A 24,993-nucleotide genomic window follows, 5' to 3' on the forward strand; every position below is an offset into this window, starting at 1 on the left:
ATAAACGCAATGATATTAAGAATTTATTTCTGTGTTTCGGTTATCTGTCTCATTTTATTGGTTTCGGCGAAGAATTTTCATTTTGCTGCATCCCTAGGTTAAACTTATAATTGGTTTGTGAAATGATTTATTATTACAGCAGTACATGTGTAATAGTTTTGCATGTTTGTGCCTGTTGACAAACCGACATACTTTTACGCTAAATACACTTAATTATACCAGTGAAGTGTTTAAAATAACAATTTGTTTTGTGACGAGATTTGTTTAATAAATCACAAATTGAAGAACGAAGCATGCTATTTCAAGTGGTAAATGTTAAACATATACTTTAATGCTTCTAAAATACCCAGGATAACTTCAAGAACACAAATAATCCAGATTTTGCCACATGCATTTGTTTATTCTCTTCATTCCACTTATTTAATGGCCACTTGTTTTTGTAGATATGTTAAAAAAGGAGGTCATTGAGGGTGCCATTATTAGTTATAACAAACACACTGAACACTATGTGAAGCCACAACGGCATGACGATGAGGTTTAATTCTGCCCTTGGAGGAGCTTGTGTTTTAACAATCAAATAAAGGCTAAATCTGGTTTATAAGCAGATCTGCCTCGTGTCTCGATTCTGCTCAGGGACAGCCGTCCAATTAAACCCTGATAAACACCTTCCTTAATTTTAGACGATGTTTACCCAGGGACCTTTACACTTGGCCCGAGTGTTTCCAGCATATGCTCTGCACACAGCAGGGCAACTGCAACACAGCACTGCTCATTACATACAATTCAAACTCTCTCTCTCTCTCTCTCTCACACACACACACACACAGACACGCACACACAGAGCTGTCAGCAACGGCTCTTTCTGAAAATGGAAACAGCATCAGGATTGGTGTGAAGTGTTGATCAGGGCCAACTTCCAATTTATAATTACATCCCATACAAACTCCCATACGAACTTCACTACACTGTATCTGTTTTCATATTTTTAAGTTTATTTGTGTTTGTGAATTGCTAATTTGTATGTTGATCTCTGCTCTGTCGACTTTTGATGTTGAAAATTCAACTCTACAATTTAACAAAGTCACTTTTGGCTTGAAATATATATACAGGTTTGAAATAATATATAGAGTAATAAGTCAGAATGTACTGGTACTTTGTTATAAGGTTTTGTAGCGTAATATACAACACAAATCCAGACAATATATCACTTTAAACTATTAAAAATGTTCCCAAAAGTCACCTTTTCCAACTTTTCAAGGTTAAAAGTTGTTAGAAGAAAGAACAAGGTCTCATAATGCAATTCAAAAGCATAAATAAATAGAAAAAAATTAAAAAACGAATCACAAAAATATGGAAAACTAATAACTTAGGGGAACTAATCTACTATTAATTTATAATTAAGCTTTATTTTAATTAACCTTCATATCGTTCAGGTCCATTTTTACAAAGATTAGACTTTGTTTTGTTATAAGTGTAGGTTCGATCGAATAAATTTGCCTAGCTTTTCGCCTCAATATGCTATTTCATATTAGCTATACAAACGCAATCAGAATTATTAAAACCCCTAAATTATTAGGCCCCCTGTTATTTTTCCCTCAATTTCTGTTTATCTGAGAGATTTTTTAAACACATTTCTAAACATAATAGTTCGAAAAACAATATATATATACATATATATATATATATATATATATATATATATATATATATATATATATAGCTTAAAGGGGCTAATAATTTTGACCTTAATTTTTTTATGTAAAACTGCTTTTATTCTAGCTTAAATAAAACAAATAATACTTTCTCTAGCAGAAAAAATATTATCAGACATACTGTGAAAATTTCCTCGCTCTGTTAAACATCATTTAGGAAATATTTCTAAAAGAAAGTCAAAGGGAGTCTATCATATAATTCTGACTTCAACTGTATATAATATATAGTTTATATATTGCTTTTTAAACTCAGTAATAATAAACATTCATCTGTGATATCCAGTACATTATATTTGTTTTGCTTTGTGGTTGATAGGATAATATTGGTGTAAATGTCTGCAGCGTTACAGTTACAGCTTTGTATTTTTCTATGGATGTCCCACCTGGAATTAAAAGTGCAGTAGGTGATTGTCTTCAGAAACATTTTTTGCTATGTATATGTAATTTACTCTTTACCAGAACAAGATTATTATCGATATCATATGCTATGTTTTCATCCAAAAATGGAATTTGGACCCATGTGGACCCAGAATATGCCTCAGAACCAGTCGGTGTTTCTGTGTGGAGTTTGCATGTTCTCCCTGTGTTAGCGTGGGTTACTTCTGGGTGCTCTGGTTTCCCTCACAGTTCAAAGACATGCGATATAGGTGAATTGGGTAAACAAAATTGGCTGTAGAGTGTGTGTGAATGAGAGAGTGTTGGGTGTTTCCCAATACTGGGTTGCAGGTGGAAGGGCATCTGCTGCATAATACAAGTCAGAGTAACTGGTTGTTCATTACACTGTGAAATATTGAGTGAACAAAGCTGAAAGCCAGTGTGTAAGACAAGTTTGTCTTACTCAGTAGTGAACAGTAGGCACATATTATAAACGTATGTGCATCTTAGCTTTTCCATTAAGAATTTTTTTTTAAATGCACATAAAAATAGGTGGAAGGATTAATATTTTTTCCTCATTTAAAAAAAAAAAGAAAAAGTCAAATTCAAGCAAAGCCAATATTGCACAAATTCAAATTCAAGATGTACTTTCATCCTCCATGTTTCCTCATTGCCATTTGCTCCTGAATCACTTCAAAGTCCGCAAATTCCCTTTCAGTGAAATAGCAGAAGTCGCCAGTGCCATAAACCTGTCAAGTGTTGAACTTAAAGCTCAGCCCAGTTGCTCGGACGTGTCAGCAAAGCAATGAACACATGCTCAGAGGCCCGAAGTCCAAAGCCACAGCAGGAAACCCGCAATTCTGCAAAGATGAAAACAAATAAGTGCCACCACAAATAGGCTGACAGCGGTTGACACCAGTCGAAGGCCAAGCCTGGCGCTTTTTCACTAAGCTAACGTGACAAGTCTCTTCACACCACATTTGTTGCGTTTGTTCGTGGACTTGAAGGAAGTAACGCCTGTGTTCTAGGCCATTACAAACTCTGACACTTTCCAGATTCAGTAGGACAATCCATCCACCCCACTAAAGTGGGTCTGATAATTAATGGCCGTTTGGTTTCTCCATCAATCAATGCAGCTGACAGCCCTCGCGTTTGGTTGCTGAAAGAGCGAGTGCTGATATTTGAGAGATCACACCTTCCTGAATAAACTGTCATGCGATCAATGTCGCCGGAGGAAACAAGGCACATTGAGACGCATGAACCTCAAGATTGGCGCCACAACCATTTAGCTTTGTTGAATTAAAGAGATCACAGAGATATCAGAGAATGATGCAATGAATGAAAAAAAAAAAGATTTGCTTGTTGTCGGTTTTCTTCCCTCCAGTTGAGTTGACCAACTCAAGAAGAAAAATGTATGTGAATGATGTATTTGTTCTGTCTTTTTCACTTGGCACTTAACGACTGGAAATTTTGTTTAATGAAATAAACTGTTTACTGTTGTTGTGTACTAAAACAGGAGCGAACTCCGAACAATGGTTTCCAACATTACGCTCATTCTGAAAACATAGCCCTATAAACTTTTCTGGAGACCACCAGAGGTACGTATGGCTGCATTTCATTTTTTAAACCAGGGGTTCTCAACCTTTTGCAAGCTGGGCCCCCCCAAAGCTGGTTCATTGCAGTTGGGGCCCCAGTTTTTGCAATTAACGTACATGACTGCGCTCTTGTGTTAAAATAAAGCACTCGCGGCATTTGCAGAAATGAATAATAGGGTATATGCCGAGCTAGTGCTGTTCCCATGCTGATACACATTCCGGTGACCTGTTTTTGTAAACTTTTTTCCATTTTATACGGTTCCTTATACAGCATCGATGTTGTAATGTCATTACAATACATTCAGTTAAATAAACTTTAGCATTTATTTGGGTGCTCAAGCGTAAAACGAGACAAAAAGCTGTTTACTCGCACGCGCCCGTTAGAATCGGCAGGCTAACGCAGAAGCTCCATTAAATATACTGGGGTAAAATAAATGCTCATATAATAAAGATATGGCGGAGGAAATGTAATTTAATGCAGTGCTTCTTGTACAATCTGAGACCCACTTTAAATCGGATATCACACAGCTAGTGGAGATCGCTGATTTGTAAAGAAAAAAACCTTAAAAGCACTTAACCCAGGTTACTGGCAAATTAAAAGTCCTATTAGCATGCTTCGGCATATACCCCATTGCGCAATTCCTGAATTCCAGCGCCAACATTCAGACTAAATTAAACCAGGCTTCAGAAGAGTGACAGGCCAGAGGCGAGTAAACTCGACGTCGGAGAGAAGAGAGCCAAACGAATGTGCAGATCGTCGAAATGGCAATAAGTATGTCCGCGGTTTAATTACTCTTGCGAATAACATAGACATCTCTATAGTGAAAACATCCAAAAAGCATTATTCCAATAAAACATTTGTTTTTAGTTGTTATTTTCTGCCACCGCAACACAGAAAGGCCTTTGTCCAGCCCTTACGATAATCAGTCATTCATTTTCTTGTCGGCTTAGTCCCTTTATTAATCCGGGGTCGCCACAGCGGAATGAACCGCCAACTTATTCAGCAAGTTTTTACGCAGCAGATGCCTTTTCAGCCACAACCCATCTCTGGGAAACATCCACACACATACACTACGGACAATTTAGCTTACTCAATTCACCAATACCACATGTCTTTGGACTGTGAGGGAAACCAGAGCACCTGGAGGAAACGCACGCGAACGCAGGGAGAACATGCAAACTCCACACAGAAACGCCAACTGAGCCGAGGCTCGAACCAGCGACCTTCTTGCTGTGAGGCGACAGCACTACCTTCACCCCTCTTACAGTATATTATATAAAAATATATATTTTTGATGAAATAATGACTGTTTTGGTCTGTTTTAGCAGGGAAAATTGATCCGATGAATCTGAATAAAGTTCACAAATTTGCACATTTATTTGTTTTCCGTTTTTTTCCTCCCCTCCTGTAGTCTACTCGTACTCATGGATGTATTGAAAAAATGCTTATTACATGCCGCCTTTTCTTCCGTTCATCAGCCAGTTTCTTGAACTTTCCCCTTTTTACGAGCAAAAAATTTTGGAGTCTATCGAAGCTGTTCGGCATTTCTTACTTTGGCCGATTTAAACAATTATTAACAACAGAAACTTTTTGATGGTCTGATAGCGATTCCTATGTAGAACTACTTCCTGCCCTCCATCAGAATTTTGCACATCATCAATGACGTCATGTAAAAACATCCCATAGTATATGTAGAAAAAAAAAAATGTAAATAGTTAGCTTAGCGATCTTTTCATTTACACAGTCCAGATATACTCTACACTCTACACTCACATTTAAATTAAAAAATTTTACATTTGAATGACATTAGTTCTCTGCAAGGACCAACAAACAAACAATTTCTTGCTTTAAACATCTCACACTGACAATCTACACTGCTCAAAACTCAATAATACCTGTTATTTTACTTAGTAAGTTAGTTAGTTAGTTAGTTAGTTAACTTTATGAGTCCCCGTAGGGACATCTCATTTGCAGCATACACCCACAGAGACATCTGAAAATTTCACATTGGGCATTTATATATATAATTTTTTTTTTAACCAAAAATACCATGGTAGCACTACTCTAAAACATAAATATCCAGTCTACTGACCAGAGGTTTTAAAAATTCAATGGCCACCACAGCATTGTGTTACCAAACCCCTTCATGACATGAGCCTAATGACAAAAGGCAACAAAATAGCCGGTAGTCTTAAGAGCTGAAGGGACAAAGGCATTCACAACATATTTCCCAGCTGCGGTTTAAGCATCCTGGTAATACCAGCAAACACGCACGCATGCTAAGAAGAACCAAGGTCAACACGCCGCAAAGAAATACATATAAAACCAAAGTAAATACAGTTTAAAACATCAACAGCCACTCAAACTCGAAAACAACACCAATAACCGTAGAAAAAGAGGACGATGTACCTTTCCAAAGGCATATTTCACCACACAGCAGTTTTATCCCAGAAAAGCCCAAAGCTCTGTAGACCCAGAATGGCTTCCGGGACTCCCATCAGCCCTAGTTCGTGTTCCCCGGGGCAAGAAAAACGTCCCCCTCTGGATCAGGACGGCAGAGTGATATAGAGAGAGCAGCTGTACTGCAAAAGAGACAAGAGGGGGGCGAAAAAACAGGCCAGCGCAACATCCTGACAATACCAACCCTAATGCTGCGGCCCACTGCGCTATTTAAAAACAATCCATCAAAAATGCCTCATCTTTCAGCGCATCGACCTTTCGCTGGCTGTGAAAAGCTTCGATGTGGGTTCACTTCACCGTGCCTATTAATGCAGGAGCCAACAAACCTGGGAAAGGGCTGTTAAACAATTAAAGCCGACTTAGTAGGTATGGTCGAGATTTCAGGAGGGATGTCACGAAATTATAATGGGTGCATTAGGAAGGATGGAGTGACCAGAATGGCTTGGTGCTACTGGGTTATTTTCGACTAAAAAGTATTAATAGGTACTGGCTTGAACCAATTAGACCGCATGAAAATGTATTCGGAGTATACAAATTCTTTATTTGTTTAAGTTGAAGATGCTTAAGTTCAATGATTTGGTTCAATTTAAAACAGCACAAGTTCTGTTTAAAGCTAGGAATACTTCAGAAAAGCATTCAAACATTTTTGAAGATAGACATGCGGGATATAATCTGAGAGAAGAACAAAATCTAAGGAAGTTGAAAACAAAAACAACTTCCTAAACAACTTCCTTTTTCACAAAAAAAAAATGTGTATGTATATATCTGTATGTTTATCTGTATGTAGTGTGAAATTTTTGTAAAGATATGGGATATAAATCAATTTAAAGGACCACGAAACACCAAAACACATTTTTTGAGCTGACAATCATATACGTGTCCCAGGCTGCAAAAAACACTATTAGGACACATAAATTTCTCAAAAAAAAAAAGTGAAAATATGTTGTTTTTGCGTTATTTCGAGCAAATTCGTTCTTCCGGTTTGAAACGAATTTTTGAAGCTGCGTCATGCCGATTAGATACTTGCATGTAGGGTTGTAACGGTATGAATTTTTCACGGTATGATAATCGTCTAAAACAATACCACGGTTTGACGGTTTCGCGGTATACGGTATGTTACAAATGTTACAAAATAATAGAACAGTGAAGCAAATTTGACTTTTTCCAAATAATATATTTTTAGTTACTATAAACAACACCACTTACAATGAACAAATAAAAATAAGAAAATAATAAATAATGTGTCAAAGTCCAAATAAAGTCCAAATAAACATGGTGCAAATCCTCAGTAAAAAATAGATATAAATATTTACTATACTATAAATAGTTACATAACGAAACTAGATTCAATATGGAACATCCTTAGGTTCTATGTGCCAGCATGGATTTGGATGTGGTTGTATGCAATGCAGACAAACAGCTGCATCTTCATTTGCGTCTTTTGAAAACAGCAAGAGCAGCAGTTCGTCTTTGCTGTGTCATTGTTTTGTCATGTTTCTGTGCTGCTGTGCATGCAAAAGTACTTAGTATGAGAATTATTTCATGCAAAACTTTTTTTTTTTTGCGTTTTATTTAGCCGCGCATAAATGTATGCCTATCTCTCATTCCGTGTTGTTCAAAAAGCTTGGTCCACAAACAAAAGCGAAACCTATGCTTATTGGTTGTGATATAGCGAGTTTGAACCAATCTGGGCATGGAGGAGGGACAATGCATCAATGTATCATGTCTGATTTGTCCGGAGACACAGTGACGAGCGTTTCTTTGTCAAATCAGCGTTGTCAAATGTTGATGACGTAACCGCACTTATTCCGGAGCCTTTGAAAGTCCGCGAATGTTATGTGATACATCACTGAAAAGCTGAGATTCTCTTCTTTATGCCAATCTTTGAATTGTATGAATCGGATCAGCGGATCAAAAGTTATTAAACATTTAAGAGCAATACTTATTTTTAGCCGCGGGCGGCTGTCTCGGTCTTTAAGGGTTAAAACCGTTGATATGCAATTGTTCATGGTATGATAATCGTGCACGTTCAAATCGTGGTAAACCGTCATACCGGTATATTGTTACAACCCTACTTGCATGTATTCCAGCGTGTAGACTGGCTGTCTTTACCTGGGAGTACTTTGTGGCGTCTCTGGGTGTGCTGCATTAATTCTTGAGAAAGTCTGGGTTTAAACCAATCAGTGCGATCTATTGTGTATGCAGTGCAGCTGTATTGATATGATAGCTTTAAAGACTGTTACAGTGTTCAAACTGCAGAGAGACGCCATGTTGTGTTGCCAAAACAAGTGGAAGAAGAATTGAACGGGTCGTTAGTGTTGCTTTTATAATGTGCTGCAATGAAGGTTTTGTTTTAATTTTTCTGCTATTAATTACAGAATGGAAAAAGAAGGCTTTAGCTTTAGAAACTCGTGTTGTCACCTGGCTTTTGAAGAGAATTAGCAATCTCTCCTCAACTTTTTTTTTTTACTTTTCGACCAGATTGTGATATTGATCAGATGACACGTCAAACAGACACAGTGCTCCTGCCAAATTTACACTAGTTTTTCCTCCATTTCTTGGGTCCAAAACTGAAAATGGGTGCTTTTAAACTCTTCCTGACCTCCTGCTGGCCTGCACGTACCCACAACAGTGGATGCTGCTCTCTCATTGGCTGTAGGTGATCGCGGATGTTATTTCAATCAGAACACATTTCACACTGCATGATTTGAATCGACGACAGCTCCAGATATTTAGCATGCCAAGTATCTAACGGGCTTCTGCGACTCATCTGCGATTCTCTCCTATCGCGTCCTTGATAGTTCATACTGTGCGATTGTCACTCACGTGAACAACTACCGATTTACCTCTGATTTCAGGCATTTGTCTGCAATTTCTCAAAACATGTCGGCGAGTCAAAATCAGGGTTAAAATCCTGAACTCAGCATTAGAGGCATTTTAAGAGAAATAAAACACATAAATTATTTAAACGTAAAACCAAAAAAAAAAAAAACGCAATTCACAAACGCGTATTGAACCATGGATGTCGCACCAAACAGTTCAATATTATATTGAGGCATCCCTACAAACGATGAATTAACCATATAATATTTTAAAGATGCCAAAAGGTTGAAATATGCCTCATCTAAAGCTCATGTAAAAAGAATAAGGAGTTGCGTAAAAGAAGAAACAAGTTGAAGTAATAGACGAAAGATACAGTATGTGTGGTAATAGGGTGGGGAAAATCCCACTGCATTCCGAGCATGATGAAATGTATTTGTTTAAAGAATTGTTTTGTGTATGATTTTTCTGTTTGAAATAAATCAAATCAAAACAGTTTGATTCCCAATCGAAAAATCAAGTATATATGTTTCACATAGCAATGGTAATGTCATTGTTTTAAGATTAGATTGCATCAGTTTTGTTTATGTGTATGTTGTTGTTTTTTTTATTTTTATATAATTTATGGTGTTTGTATGGTGTCCCTGACTGTCAGTAATGTCACCATTAAATAAAATTCATTTATTATTATTCAAGATATTAATTAATAATCATTTTTAGTGTTATGCTACATACAGTACGCAGTTCTTCGAACCACTAGATTTGACCCATTTTCAGAACGAAGTTTTAAATATAATAAAATTAATTAAGATCACTTCCTTCCTTTCCTCACAGCAAGAAGGTCTTGACTTTTCTCAGTGTGGAGGAGCAGCGGCTCTACTCTAAGCTCCCCCTGGGTGACAGAGCTCCTCTATAGGGGTGGGCCCTGCCACCCTGTGAAGGACACTCATTTCAGCCGCTTCTATACGAGAACGGGTTCTTTCAGTCATGATCTAAAGCTCATGACCATAGGTGAGAGTAGGAACGTAAATTGACCAGTAAATCAAGAGCTTTGCCTTTTGTCTCAGCTCCTTTTTCATCACAACGGACCAGTACATCGACCGCTTTACTGCACATTTTCCATCCTTTTCTCACTCATGAACAAAACCGCAAGATATTTGAACTCCTCCACCTGGGGTAAGGACTTTCCTCCAACCTGGAGATGGCAAACCAACCTTTTTCTGGTAATATGTGAAATGTTGTTTATTATGCTGTTTATGATATTTTTTTCCAAATTCCAAATGAAAAAGTTTAGATCTTTTGGTGTAAAATAACAAAAGCCGCCATGCTTTTATCTACTTTACTACTCTTAGAAATCACTATTTGTTATTTTGAATCACACTATTTGAAAACATCTGACTAGTTGTCATTTTCTCAAGCTAAAAAAGCTCTAAACGACAGCAGTTTCAACATGGGAAGAAATTAGGCCCATCACAATAATCAACATATGAACTTATCGCACAACACATGGATATGACCTCAATCATATTTGGTGTGAATATATTTTGTTACATACGTTTTGTTTTGTATACATACAAAAAAAAACAATTCTAGAAACATATTAGCTTATTGTGCAACATCTCTACCTCTGTTGAAGGTGTCAGTATGGTAAAAAACACTTCAGTATTTGCTATAAATAGTATATTTTCATGTAAAATGCAAGTAAATTTTAAGTAAAAATCAACCTTGGAATAAGTACCTTACATTGGTCTAGACATTGTTTTTTATTTACGGTTGGCAAGAAACTTGCTATTCAACTTATTTTCAATTAATTGTTTATAAGATTGCATCGAAATTAGATCTTGCTCCTCTAAATGTGCAGATTTGTTCTGGGTTGTTCTTTTAACACCCATCATTGTATGATGCATGATCTACTGCAGTGGCCATCTTTGGGCACAAGATAACATATTAACTGGCTTCAATCTATATTTAAATGTATTTATTTTAAGTATCCTTATTATTTACAACAATGTTTAGTTTTTTTTTACATTAAATTATGAGGTAAGACATTGGGCCCTTTCATAGACCTAGCGCAGTGTGGCGCAAGGCGCGGCGCAATAGTCTTTTGGCAGTTTCAGCTTGGCGCAAGAGTCGTTTTGAGGCGTTGCGCTACGCTATTTAAATAGCAAATGCATTAGCGCTCATTTGTGCGCCCATAGGCGTTCTGGTCTAAAAAGGGAGGCGTTCTGAGGCGGACCGCTGGCGCGTCGCTATTTTGAGAAACTATAATAGATTTTTTCATTAGACCAAAACTAACCCGATCTAAACTCCGGCGCAGAGTTGCGCCTCGCTTACACACTGCTTAATACGCACAAGAGAGCAATAGGCAAATATCTTTACATATGAAAAAGTGTAAATATTAAGGATATATATAGGATATAATAAGAATAGATATAGGATATAAATATAAAGGATTAAAATATTACAAAACATATTATTTTCTAGCCTACATAAATATGGAAAATCACTGCTTTTATGTCTTCTTTATCTCGGGAGGCTTTTTTAGTTCATTCATAACAATTTGCTTTTGTATAATGTTATTATTATTAGCAGTATTATTTAATATATCCATATTTATATATGTTTTATTAAAAACAAGCTTAGAATTGCCCACCTGTCAGGTTTTAGACCATATGGGGCATAGCATGTGTTTTAGGATATAACTCAGATTTTTGAGCACATTTTGTTAATATTGTTCATTTATTCGTTTGCTGGAAATTATAACTGAATTTAGAAACAGTTTTGAAACGAATATTTGCGCTTAACAAACAAAATTATTTATGTATAGACTAATTGATGTCTGTGCGTAAAGGTTTCCCTATCCAAAAGCGAATGTGAAAGTAGATCCATTATCTCTCATTCTCACGCAGTAGATGCTCTGTTTAACAGTTTTCTGTTAAAAAAAAAAAACTGTTAACTGTTTGCTAGTGAAATGCTCAGTTTTTCCACTTAGACTTACTTTGCGTCCTGTAAATAGCGAATGCGCTCTTGGTGCGACGCAGCTGGCTCTTAAAGGGAATGAGAGATGAGACTCTAATTGGTTTATTCTCAAAACACACCTATAACTCATTAAGAAAATAAACTCAACCCTTTTAGACCATGTGCCATGGCGCAAAGCAGGTTTTCCCGTTCTTAAATTAGCAAAAACGCGTTCTGACACGCCCTGAAAGCGTTTGCGCCCTGCGTTTTGCGCTCTGCGCTTGCACCTTAAAAATAGAGCCCATTCTGTTCAGACTTTTTTTTTGTTACTTGTTTTAAAAACCTATTGGTAAAAGAGTTTTTATGTCTAATAGATTGGAATGATTTACGCTAACATTCGACCAATTGCATCATATAGGTGTTTAAGGAAACTTTGCTATCATATTTTATTTTGGATGATACTTGTTTTATCCTGAGGGTGTTATTATTTATGTGGTGATTTGATTTCACTGATCTGTATATTTTTTGCACTATGTATATGTTTGTATGTATTCTACTTCCCTTTTTTATGTTTTTGGATGTTGTGTAATTTATGTTTTGTTTTTGTCTTCTGGGGGTTGTTATTATTATGCGATTGCGATTAAATGTGGGACCCCCTTGAAAATGAGATGGTACACCTCAAGGGGTTTATCCTAATCAATAAATATCAATCAAATCATGTGGATGCCTGATGACTAAAACTAGATCATATAGCAGATATCGCAGCCTCTATTACTTTTCAACATTCATTACTATTTATTTAGGATAAGCGTTTTCACATTCTGATTATGATTAAATAGTCTAAAGCAGAGATGCCCAAAGTAGGGCCTGCAGGCCAAAGCTGGCCCATTGTAACCTTTGACTTAGCTCCACATCCCATCTGAAAGGACAGTGAGTGTGATAGAGAGGGTTAAAACAAACACTTTTAACAGAGAGATTGTCATTTCTAATTTGACGTAACCATTTTTAGTTGTTTTATTGACCTTATTCTTCAATGTGGAAGGGCGCTCATTTTTGCGATAGTTTTAGAACTTCCGGTTCAGTCGCCTATGAGAGAAATGACTGGGTAAACTAAATGGCAGAAAACAGTCAACCACTTGGACTACAAACAAGTGTTTGCCTGACTATACAGACCGAGTAGAATAATATAATAAAAAAAAGGTAAGTTTGCAACATTAAGCATTAAACGAATTGTTTTTAATGTCTAAAACTGAATGGAAGTGAATGGGACCGGAAGTCTCTTGCCAAAAAGATTCAAATGGCAGCGCCCGTTTGTACGTGAAGAATAAGGTGAATTGCTGTACTACAAAAAACAAACAAACTGAAATTAAAGGTTTCAATTAGAGGTCTGAAATTCCTCAAATTTCCGAATAAAGCGTGGGAGCGCTCGCTAACTGGTTTAATTTTGGACGTAAGCGGGCGGTCCAACAATATTGCTCCCGACTCCCGAGCGAGCACGCGCATGTATGTGTGTGAATGAGACAGCGTGATGCTGCGTTTAGCTTGTTTGTTGCTGTGTGTGTGTGTGTGTGTGTGTGTCTGTGCGCACGCGAATGAGAGACAGAGAGAGAGCTTTGTGCTGTCTGTGTGTGTGTGTAAGAGAGAGAGAGAGAGTGTGTGTGATGCCTGTGTGTGTGTATACAGACAGCTTGTTATAGGCTTTCTAGACTATGTATAGCTGGGTGGTTTTCAGTTTTGTTCTCCCCCCGCTCGTTAGCCGGAACGGGCGCGGTGGGTAGAAAACGGGGCGGGGCGGGCCGGGCAGCGGGACATCAAATGCTGAATATAAGTGGGAGCGGTCGGGTTCGGGCTAAAACCTGGCGGGAGTAGTATTCAAAATTTAGTCCCGCGCAGAGCTCTAGTTTTAATTAAATATTGTGAATGAATCAGATTTTTAAAACATTTAAATACTGTCATTCAACGGATAGAGGACTATGCAGAAGACATCGGCAAGCAGATCAAGGTAAAAACTACAGTAATTCTGTTATAAATTAGATTGTTTTTACTATAATAAGTTAATTATAAAATGTAAAACATACTGTATTTGTTAATATAAAGCAGTGATTTCTACTAATTTTTTAACATTATAAAATAAATTAGGAAATTACCCATGGCAAATATATTTAGCTTCGGCCCACATTGCCACCCGTCTGTTAAAATACGGAATCATCCCTTATTTGAGAATGAAATTGCGCGTTACGAGTTTTGTCCTGTATTTTTACATTTTTTTAATGTATATTTTTAATGCAAATTATCCCACACGCGTTTTATGAAGATCCCTCATTTCCTACTTTTGATTGGGTAATACTTGATGTCGTCGTTAGTTTAAGGAGTGAGGAGGGCGGGTCTTTTAAGCAGAGTCTGTCAAGTCCTGACTGAGAGTAATGGCAGATGCTTCCGGTAAACAACCATGTCTTACAGTTTCAGAGTTTAAACGCAAAGGACTGAAAAAATACTGCAGACAGTGGGGGGACAGAGCTTGCAAAAATCAAAGCAGTCAGACAGTTCTTCGTACCCCAAGTCTCTCCCGAAGCAGACATGGTAATGACAATGTAATCATTATCAACAATATTTAGGTTAATTACCTAATAATGCTAAAAATGTGACCCAGTCTGTGAAAATCTAGCTGGAGTCATTTTTTTTCTAATCGACTGTTTTCTACTTGACATAAAGAAGAGTCTGTGAAAATAATAATAATGTATTTAATATTAACTGAGTAAAACAATGTCAACAACTGAAATCAAAGGGAAATGAATGACTACAGTTAAACTTTATCTCGAAATTAGATTTGGCCTGGTTTTCACACACAGGGTCACAAACTGTAATTTGTAAACATTCGGTAAATACAATGTAAGTGGATCACATTCCAACGTAATATTATGATTTGTTTCTCAAGGTTAAGTCAGGCACATAAGCATTAACTTAAGACTTGAAACATTTTATTTAATACATTATTAAACAACATAATGCCCATGTAAAGAAAATAAACTAGTAAATTGCAACTTTTCATATTTTAAAATTAGAAATAGGCTATATGAAAACTGTACTACAATGTAAAAAAATCCCGGTGACTTTGATTTTTTAAAACTGAATCAAATCAATCATAAGTTCATTGAACTTAAATTATGTTAAACTGACTCAAAACAGCTTGCATAACTTATAAAATTAAGTTAGAACGTGATTCAATTAGTTCAGTAGTTAAAGTGAATAAAAACATATGCTTTCAGGACTAATTGAACATTTAATTTTTTACAGTGTAGCTGTTTGTATCTAGTTGATGTATGAGCTGTTTCCATGTTTGGATAGGTGTTACTGCAAATAATGGCAAATATTTTAGCCAAAATCTGTTATCAATTCCACCCTTTAAAATTAGGTTCATTAGTATTTTCTCCTCTCCTCTAGGTTACCGCAGCTGAGTTAATGCAAGTGTACCACACTATCGAACATATCATCAGCTATAGCAGTGCTGCAGAGTTGTAAAAGAGAAAGACTGACTGCATCTGTTTACACAGATTTCAATAAAAGACAGTTTATTTTAATGTCCAAGTGTTCATACTTTCCTGAAAACATGTTTTAAGTTGCGATTTACCACCACTGGCATGCTATTGGGCCTGTGATCACTGTGGTCTAGGCTCCCAAGCGATATGGCCCCCGTTGCATTATGCGTCCCCTATTTTTGTATCAAAAGTGGTAACTGTCATGTTCACCAGCGAACAACCACCAGACGTCGCTGGTAAACACACACACACTTAGAACTACACTTTTCCTGGACTACATTTTCATACATGCACTTCTCCCTGACACCCATGCTCATTCACCTAACTTGATTGCATTCACCACCTGAACCTTGTCATAGACTGAAACCACCCACACAATGATTATATGGACTATTTAAACCCCTCTTTTCCACACACACACGTTGCCGAGTCTTGTTCACTGTAAAGTAGCATCACAACGCGTTTTCCTTGTCTTGTTTTCCTGTGTTTTGAACCTAGCCTTGTTTATTTAGTTATCCTTGTCTGCCGCCCGCCTTCTGACCTCTAGCCTGTATTCGACTGTGATTCTGGACTGTCTCCAAATACCTGTTTGCACCTGTGTTGACCATCGCTTGCCTGACTTTGAATAAACCTGCATTTGGATCCTACCTTCTGTTGTGGTGTTACTCCCCGTCGTTACAGTAACTACCCATTACCCTCAAATCAAGTTTTTGGCCCTTCATAATAAAAAGTTTGGGCACTCCTGGTCTTAGGAATAAGAATATTAGGTCCCACTTTATATTAAGTGTCCTTAACTACTATGTACTTACATCAAAAAATAAATACAATGTTCTTACTGTGTTCATAAAGTATTTGAGAACACTTGTGGTGCTCTTGAGTTGGGATAGGGGTTGGGTTAGGGACAAGTTTGGTGGTGTGGGTAGGTTTATGGGTGGGTTAAGGTGTAGGGAATGGTCAGCAGTGTATTTACAAATGTAAATACAAAAGTTAAACAGATCTAATTACATACAGGTATTTAATCAAGCATAAGTACACAGTAAATACATGTATTTACATAATAAGTACATTGTAACAAACTATTAATTCCTGTGTAAGTACATATTAGTTAAGGCCACTTAATATAAAGTGGGACTGAATATTATATGTTCTTTGGAAGAGTGTATTTGCATTATGATGCCATTACGTTGTCGTTCTGGCATTATATAACGAGTAGCATAAAATGACAACAATAAAATTTAATTCACAGAATATTTTGGTGCAACATATCGAACAACAAAACATAGCTATTGTGACAGGCCTAGAAGAAATGTTAGCAGACCTGCACAGAACACATAGCAAGTGTTGTGCATAAGCAGAGAATGTTGACGTGGTTAAAATAGCATTAACGAACACGACACGTCCGTAAACGGACACCTTTTTAGCACAGCAACAAAACCGGCGTCCACATTTCTGTAAGACGCACAGAAGAGCCGCCTGATTCCATACGTCACTCACTGCCATGTTTGTCCGGTGCTGAGAGCTAATTATGTTCACTTGTACTAGAGCAAGTTAAGTACCATGTTGTCGCATAAGTGCCTTAAACGGTTGTCTACATGCAACCATTTGAACTTTGCAAGACAGTTTGCGAAGAAAAAGGCTGTGAGTAGCTATTAAATGCAAATGTTTCTGGTGATTTGTATTATATGTGGACTAATTGATTCATAGAAAGGCATGTTGCAGGAATGAGGCCATCACTTATGTCCACATCAGCACTGATATCACAGTTTGTCACCAGTAGCATCTGCTGAAAACATTCAAAACAGTCTGAGGAGAAACCAAGTTCAGGTGTTTTGCTTTTTCCTCCCTCATTTCCGTCTGTTTTCATCTTCATGAATGATTTATGATGTTAAAAAATAAAAATAAGAGAGATGAAAGAATAGGCTAACACATCTGACACTCTGTAATTAAATAAGTCACTTACTGTATGTTTTAGTACAAAGTAAGCTTTTCAGTGGACGTTTTAAACAGATTTTATTTACTTTTAGGGCATTTTGAAATGTAATACAGTATATGGAGTTCAACATAAATAGTCGACAGCTTGTGATTTATTATGGTGTTTATTTACACTTTTATACTGCATTTTGATCTCTGCTCCAATAACTTTTGATGGGGAACGTTTAGCTCTGCAGTTTAAAAGTGATTTTAATTTGACATTTTTAGTTTACATGTTAGACAAGTATCCAGAGTTTTTTTGGTTTGTTTTTTGTTATTTGACATATTTATTTCTTACAGTGTGTTTTATAATGTATAATTCTTTCAAAATATATACAATTAATAAATCAAGAATATTTTAGATAGTATTTTTTTTATAATGCTTTGCATAAGGCACACACTAAAATGTCAGACAGTGCAACCAAAAGTTTATGGAATACACAAAAACATTTTGATTTGAAAGCTTATTTTAACATTAAGTAGCTTACAGCTAATATATGACCATATTTTAATATAATATAATATATAAATTAATTCAATTAATTAGGGCATCCGCTGTGTAAAACAGATTCTGGATAAGTTGGCTGTTCATTCCGCTGTGGCAACCCCAGATTAATAAAGGGACTAAGTCGAAAAGAAAATGTATTAAGGAATTTGATAAAATGCTATTCTGTGACATTTAACAAATTTATAAATACATTTATGGAGCGAAGAAAATAATATTTAAAAATACTATTAAGTATTTTATATAATGGTGTTAATAGTGTTAAAAGGGCTAATTGCTCATTTTAAAAAACGTCATTTTAATGTCACTTCCAAAAAGACTTTTAATAAATAACTCTAGGAAAGCTTTTACATCATTAATTAAACAAAATGAATGACAATCGCAAAAAAAAAAGAATATCTATAATTACAAAAAAATTGTATTTAACCATCCAACAAATTTTCATATATTTTAAGCAGATTACTAGTTGAGCCAACATATTTTAAGTCTTAGGTAAAGGTGCATTCGAATAATGAGCATTGTGCAGTAAAAGTTTAATACTAAACTTATCAAAACGTGAGAAAATACCAATAATTGGAAAAAAAAAATAAAAAAAAATAAAAAAATAAATATTTAAGTGATATAATGAAAAAAAACAAGCACTTAATAATATTAGAATTATTTTGTATTTTATATAAATTATTTCGTTTTCTGTCTAATTTAATTGTCATATTTTAACTAGATTACCAGTTGAAGCAACTAACCAAGTGTTAGTTAAAATTATCAATACAAAAAGCACTGTGTATTATAAAAGGTAAATAGTAAACTCAACAAAAATGTAACAAAAAAATAGTAAACAAAATGTAAAAAGAAAATCGCCTTTAAAAAATCAATAAAAAAATAAAACTTAAGTGATATAATAAAATTAAACAAGCAGTAGACTATAGTAGATTTATGTTGTATTTTCTATAAATTATTTCATATATTATGGCCTGATCAATTGTCATATTTAACCAGATTACCAATTGAACCAACAACCAACTAACCAAGTGATAGTTCAAATTGTCAGAATAATAAGCACTGTGCATTAGAATAAGTTTAATAGTAAACTTAATAGTAAAAGTCTAACAAAAACATCTTAAATAAATCAATAAAAAATAATAATTAAGTGATAAAATAAAATCAAACAAACACCTGACTATATTGGATTTAATAAGTGAAATGCGTGTTTGAATCAACAACAACAACAAAAAAGTCTCAAGTAAATCAATAAAAATAATAATCAAGTGATATAATAAAGTTAAACAAGCAGTAGACTATATTAGATTTATGTTGTATTTTATATCAATTATTTCGTATAAAACGGTCCGATCAATTGTCATATTTTAACCAGATTACCAATTGAACCAACAACCAACTAACCAAGTGTTCGTTCAAATTGTCAGAATAACAAGCACTGCGCATTAGAGTAAGTTTAATAGTAAACTCAACTAAATCTAACAAAAACATCTCAAATAAATTAATAAAAAATAATATAAGTGATATAATAAAATTAAACAAGCAGTAGACTATATTAGATTTATTTTGCATTTTGTATAAATTATTTAATATATAACGGTCCGATCAATTGTCATATTTTAACCAGATCACCAGTTGAACCAACAACCAACTAACCAAGTGTTTGTTCAAATTTTCAGAATAATAAGCACTGTGCATTAGAATAAGTTTAATAGTAAACTCAACAAAATATTACACAAAACATCTCAAATAAATCAATAAAAAATAATAATTAAGTGATAAAATCAAACAAGCACTTGACTATATTAGTTTTATGTTGTATTTTATATTAATGATTTAGTATTTAACTACCAACTATTTATTCAAATTGTCAAAATAACAAGCACTGCGCATTAGAATAAATTTAATAGTAAACTCAACTAAATTTAACAAAAACATCTCAAATAAATTAATAAATATAATAATAATAATAATAATATAAGTGATATAATAAAATTAAACAAGCAGTAGACTATATTAGATTTATGTTGCATTTTATATAAATTATTTCATTTATTATGGTCCGATTAATTGTCATATTTTAACCAGATTACCAGTTAAACCAACAACCATCTAAGTGTTTGTTCAAATTGTCAGAATAATAAGCACTGTGCATTAGAACAAGTTTAATAGTAAACTCAACAAAATGTAAAAAATAATAAATAAAATGTTTAAAAAATGGTCTTAAATGAAACAATAAAAATTAATAATTAAGTAATATAATACTATTAAATAAGCACTTCACTTTATTAGATTTATGTTGCATTTTAAATAAATTATTTCATACTTAACAGTCCAATCAATTGTCATATTTTAACCACATTACCAGTTGAACCAAGTGTTAGTTCAAATTGTCAGAATAATAAGCACTGTGCATTAGAATAAGTTTAATAGTAAACTCAATAAAATCTAAGAAAAACATCTTAAATAAATCAATAAAAAAATAATAATTAAGTGATACAATAAAATCAAACAACCCCATGACTATATTAGATTTAATGTACAAGTGAAATGCGTGTTTGAATCTGTGACGGGGCAAAAAAGCATTAAGGGATAAGCAGGAATGATAACAGGAATGATAACAGTGTTTCTGTTGGAGAAGCGTGACTACAATAATAGCTCCGAAAATCACAGCGGAACTACACTTTGGCAAAGGACACCAAGTTACACTCATCAAACCAATCCATCATCTCTGTCTTAAAACAAAACAAACCGTGACTCCAAACATTTACAAGGCATCTCACAGTACTCAAGTCTTATTTCACCACCCAAAACAGAGTCAAAACACTGGCAAGTAAATTGATTTTGCATACAACGCAAGCATGCTTTCCAAAAACGGCAAATGTTCCTACCTTTGGAGGTGCTCAACAGCCTTCCCGACATTCCCAGCAATTTTAGACTGTCCGTTTTCAAAAACACCCTTGTCCCAAGTTTGCTTCATAGTAGAAAGAACCGGAAAGAAATCCCAACAAAGTTTCAAGAGTTCTGCTTTCTGCACTGAATCCTGGCGTGTTATTCTGAATGGGTTCCTCTGGGATCAGCGGCGGTAATGAAAGTGGCTCCTGCCAGACCCCTCAAACGTCTAAAAAAAGTGTGGATAAAAAAAGGTGTTCAAAAGGGGCCGGTGGTGGTGAAGCTGGAGGAATACGACAGGAAGAAGAGACGGTAAAGGAACTTGACCATTTGGGAGTCCCTGAGGGCTGCCGTACGCTTTCATTCTCCTGCTGGCCAATGATGGAGCAAGTGTGAGGAATGCCATTAGCCGGACGCTCAAAAGTGTTGGATCAGTTTCGTCATCGGATCATCAAAGGCACGGGGGACTGTGTGCAGATTATTAACATTTCTGACCATTAACGTTTAGTGAGGGGGACAACGGAGCCCCGTCGTCTATGTGCAAAGCCCTTTGATTCTCTGAGTGTAAAGCTGAGGAGCATTAATGCAGACCGAGGGTCTGCGGCAAAGACTTTCAGCATCAGATGCAAAGATTTACTGGAGATTTAAGTAATGGGTAAAAGTGTTTTTAGTGGCATTTGATTTAACATTCAGATTTTTAAATTGTCAGCAAACAAAAGTTTAACTTGAATCGATAGTATTAGATAGTAGACAGAACTAGAATAGAAAACACAACAAACGGAATGGCACTGAAGTATACAAAGTCATATACAAAGTCTTATACACAACAGATGCAACAGATTTAAAGATTCAATTGGATGAGAACAACATATGACAGACTGAATAAAGGATATAACAAAATAATAGATGGACAGCACAATAGTTACACAAAGATTGATAGATATAATGTTATCTCTCTATCTATCGATCGTTCTAAGAACAAACGTATGTTGGAACTTAGAATTGTGGATAGATATAACTAAACAATTTACAATAGAACAAGACAGAATGACAGAATGATAACAAGATTACAGACATGATATTGGATAAATAGACAGAATAGATAGGCAGAATGAGAAAGATAGAATAATAGATAAAACACCAGATAGAAAAATAGGCACGATAGAAAAGGATAGAGCAAAAACATAAATAAAACAAAATACAGATGGAACATTGAATAGACAAAACACTAGAACAACAGCTCTATGCATTTAGGCATGGTCAAGACGATCTGCTGCAGTTATAACCGAGCATCAGAATGGGGAAGAAAGGGGATTTAAGTGACTTTAAAAATGGCATGTTGGTGCCAGACGGGCTGATCTGAGCATTTCAGAAACTGCTGATCTACAGGAATTTTCATGCACATCCATTTCTAGGGTTTACAGAGAATGGTCCAAAAAAGAGAAAATATCCAGTGAGCGGCAGTTCTGTGGGCGCAAATGCCTTGATAGCAGAGGTTAGAGGAGAATGGCCAGACTGATTCGAGCTGATAGAAATGCAACAGTAACTCAAATAACCACGCGTTATAACTGAGGTATGCAGAAGAGCATCTCTGAATGCACATGTCCAACCTTGAACCGGACGGGCTACAGCAGCAAAAGACCACACCGGGTGCCACTCCTGTCAGCTAAGAACAGAAAACTGAGAGTACAACTCGCACAGGCTCACCAAAATTGGATAATAGAATATTGGAAAAACATTCCCTGATCTGATGAGTCTCAATTTCAGCTGCGATATTCAGATGGTAGGGTCAGAATTTGGCTTCAACAACATGAAAGCATGGATCCATCCTGCCTTCTGTATCAACAGTTCAGGCTGGTGGTGGTGGTGGTGGTGGTGGTGGTGGTGTAATGGTGTGGGGATATTTTCTTGCCACACTTTGGGCCCATTAGTACCAATTGAGCCTCGCAACGCCACAGCCTACCTGAGTATTGTTGCTGACCATGTCCATCCCTTTATAACCACAGTCACAGTGTCAGCAGGATAACCCGCCATGTCATAAAGTGTGAATCATCTCAGACTTGTTTCTTGAACATGACAATGAGTTCACTGTACTCAAATGGGCTGCACAGTCACCAGATCTCTATCCAATAGAGCACCTTTGGGTTGTGGTGGAACAGGAGATTCGCATCATGAATGTGCAGCCGACAAATCTGCAGCAACTGTGTGATGCTATCATGCCAATATGGACCAAAATCTCTGAGGCATATTTCCATTACCTTGTTGAATTTATGCCACTAAAGATCATCAAATAGATCATTAGGTGCGTCCTGGGATAAATGCAGCTGACTAAACACGATTTGGAAAGTCTAAATAAGATTCTAGAGTTAATAGTGTATGTCAGTGCAAAAATCAAGCTACGAAGTCCAAGGAATTATCAGTTTACTTCTGAGAGAGATTAAGGCACAAATCTGAGGAAGGGTACAGAAACTTTTCTTCAGAACTGAAAATCCCAATGACAACAGTGGCCTCCATCACCTATAAATGGAGGAAGTTTGAAACCAAAAGGACTCTTCCTACAGCAGCCATCCGGTCAAACTGAGCAATTGGTGGAGAAGGGCCTTAGCTAGAGAAGTGAACAAGAATCCAATAGTCAATCTGAAATACATCCACGGAAACCATCTCTGAAGCTCTCTATTAAATCAGGCATATATGATACAGTGGCTAAACCAGGGGTAGGCAAGTTCAGTCCTCGACCTCAAACTGGGGTGATGGTTTATTTTTCAGTAGAACATTGACCATAGGAACAGATAACATCACAAAGAAGTGGCTACGAGCCTGGCCAGAGCCCAGACTTGAACCTGATTGATGATCTTTGAAGAGGGACGAATGGAGAAAAACTGTCCAAAAACAAATGTGGCGTGTCATTTTCAGAAAGACTTGAAGCTGTAATTAATTCCAAATCTGCTTTAACAAAGTATTAAGCAAAGATTGCGTATACCATTTAAATGTGATTTGTCTTTTTTTCTTTCTTTCTTTCTTTCTTTCTTTCTTTCTTTCTTTCTTTCTTTCTTTCTTTCTTTCTTTTAAGAAATTTGCTAAAATGTAAACTACTTTCACCTTGACATTACATGGTTATCTTTGTAGAATTTGGAGGAAAATCGTTCATTTAAAACATTTTGGAGAAGCCGAGAATTGTAAATACATTGTGCTTCAAAAAGAATACCACAACTTTGAAAATCTGTATTTAAATCAAAGAAACATGATAATTAGGGGTAATTAATCAACGTGAAGAGTACCTAAAGTTTGTTTTCAGTAAAAAACAAGTTCATAGATGTTCTATATGACCCCACTCCGACACTTGAATGACATCAACCTTAAAGTTGTGGTGTTCTTTTTGAATCACCCTGTAGTTTCAGAATGCACTTTACCGTTTGTTGAGTCTCACCACATTGAGCACAATGTTTTTAAATGCTGTGTCGAGTTCTTCAACTTTCACAGAAAAGCTTAGATGAGGGACAACCATTGCAAGTTTCTGATTACAGACACTCAGTGACTGTCTCCGGATACTCTCGTGCTTTATGCTGTGCATTTAAAAAAAAAACTATTCTTGAGCACTGACTCTGCATTTTTAGAAGCAAAGGAACGTTTGGTGTTGAGTGAGCTCTTACTCCTATTTTAATGTCTTTACATTGGTCCCGGGTAAGCTTTAGAATAAATTTAAAGTGCTTGCAGGGTTCAATGCTAAAGATTTTTTCAACTGGCCCGATTGGACCAGTGGTTCAGATTTTTACTTGCCCTGCCAAAATTTTCACTGGCCCCGCTAAAAAAAAAAAAGAAAAAAGTGAATTGCTATTTATTAGCCACATATATTAAATAATGTGTCACGAAATAATGTATGTGAATGCAGAATTTAAATGTTTGAAAAATGTTAAAATATTTAGCAGTAAAACATAGCAGTATGGAAAATGCGCAGGTATTTTATTCCAAAACAAAAGGTGGCTGACTTAAAAGTGACGACAAACTATGCAAAACATCACTTAAATTTTTTTTGTCGTGCTGTACTAATTTAAATGTTTTTACAACGTTAGAAACAGACGTTTTCTTTTAGCCTCATAATTTGATGTTACGGTCATGTTGCCATCTATTTAAATTTAGTGACAAGGCCGCACTGCCTGATCGGGCCTGCAAC

General features: G+C 35.8%; 1 protein-coding gene across 3 annotated transcripts in view; it reads right to left on the reverse strand.

The window, feature by feature from the left end:
- The window catches only part of rbm20 (RNA binding motif protein 20), a 151,380-nt gene extending 130,348 nt beyond the window's left edge, over positions 1 to 21,032 (reverse strand). For 2 of the 3 annotated variants that reach the window (XR_015522245.1, XM_087304612.1), the window contains exon 1: positions 20,822 to 21,032. Coding sequence is in view for 2 of the 3 variants with exons in the window: in XM_087304612.1 (XP_087160738.1) it covers positions 20,822 to 20,910 (89 nt within the window). In the remaining variant the exon portion in view is untranslated. Of the gene's footprint in view, positions 1 to 6,092; positions 6,180 to 20,821 lie in introns of those variants that run through there. The other variant, XM_087304613.1, reaches the window with a different exon arrangement.
- Between the last annotated feature and the right edge of the window lie 3,961 nt (positions 21,033 to 24,993).

Source organism: Danio rerio, chromosome 22, assembly GCF_052040795.2.
Source record: "Danio rerio strain M-AB ecotype USA chromosome 22, GRCz13ab, whole genome shotgun sequence".
Lineage (NCBI taxonomy): Eukaryota > Metazoa > Chordata > Actinopteri > Cypriniformes > Danionidae > Danio > Danio rerio.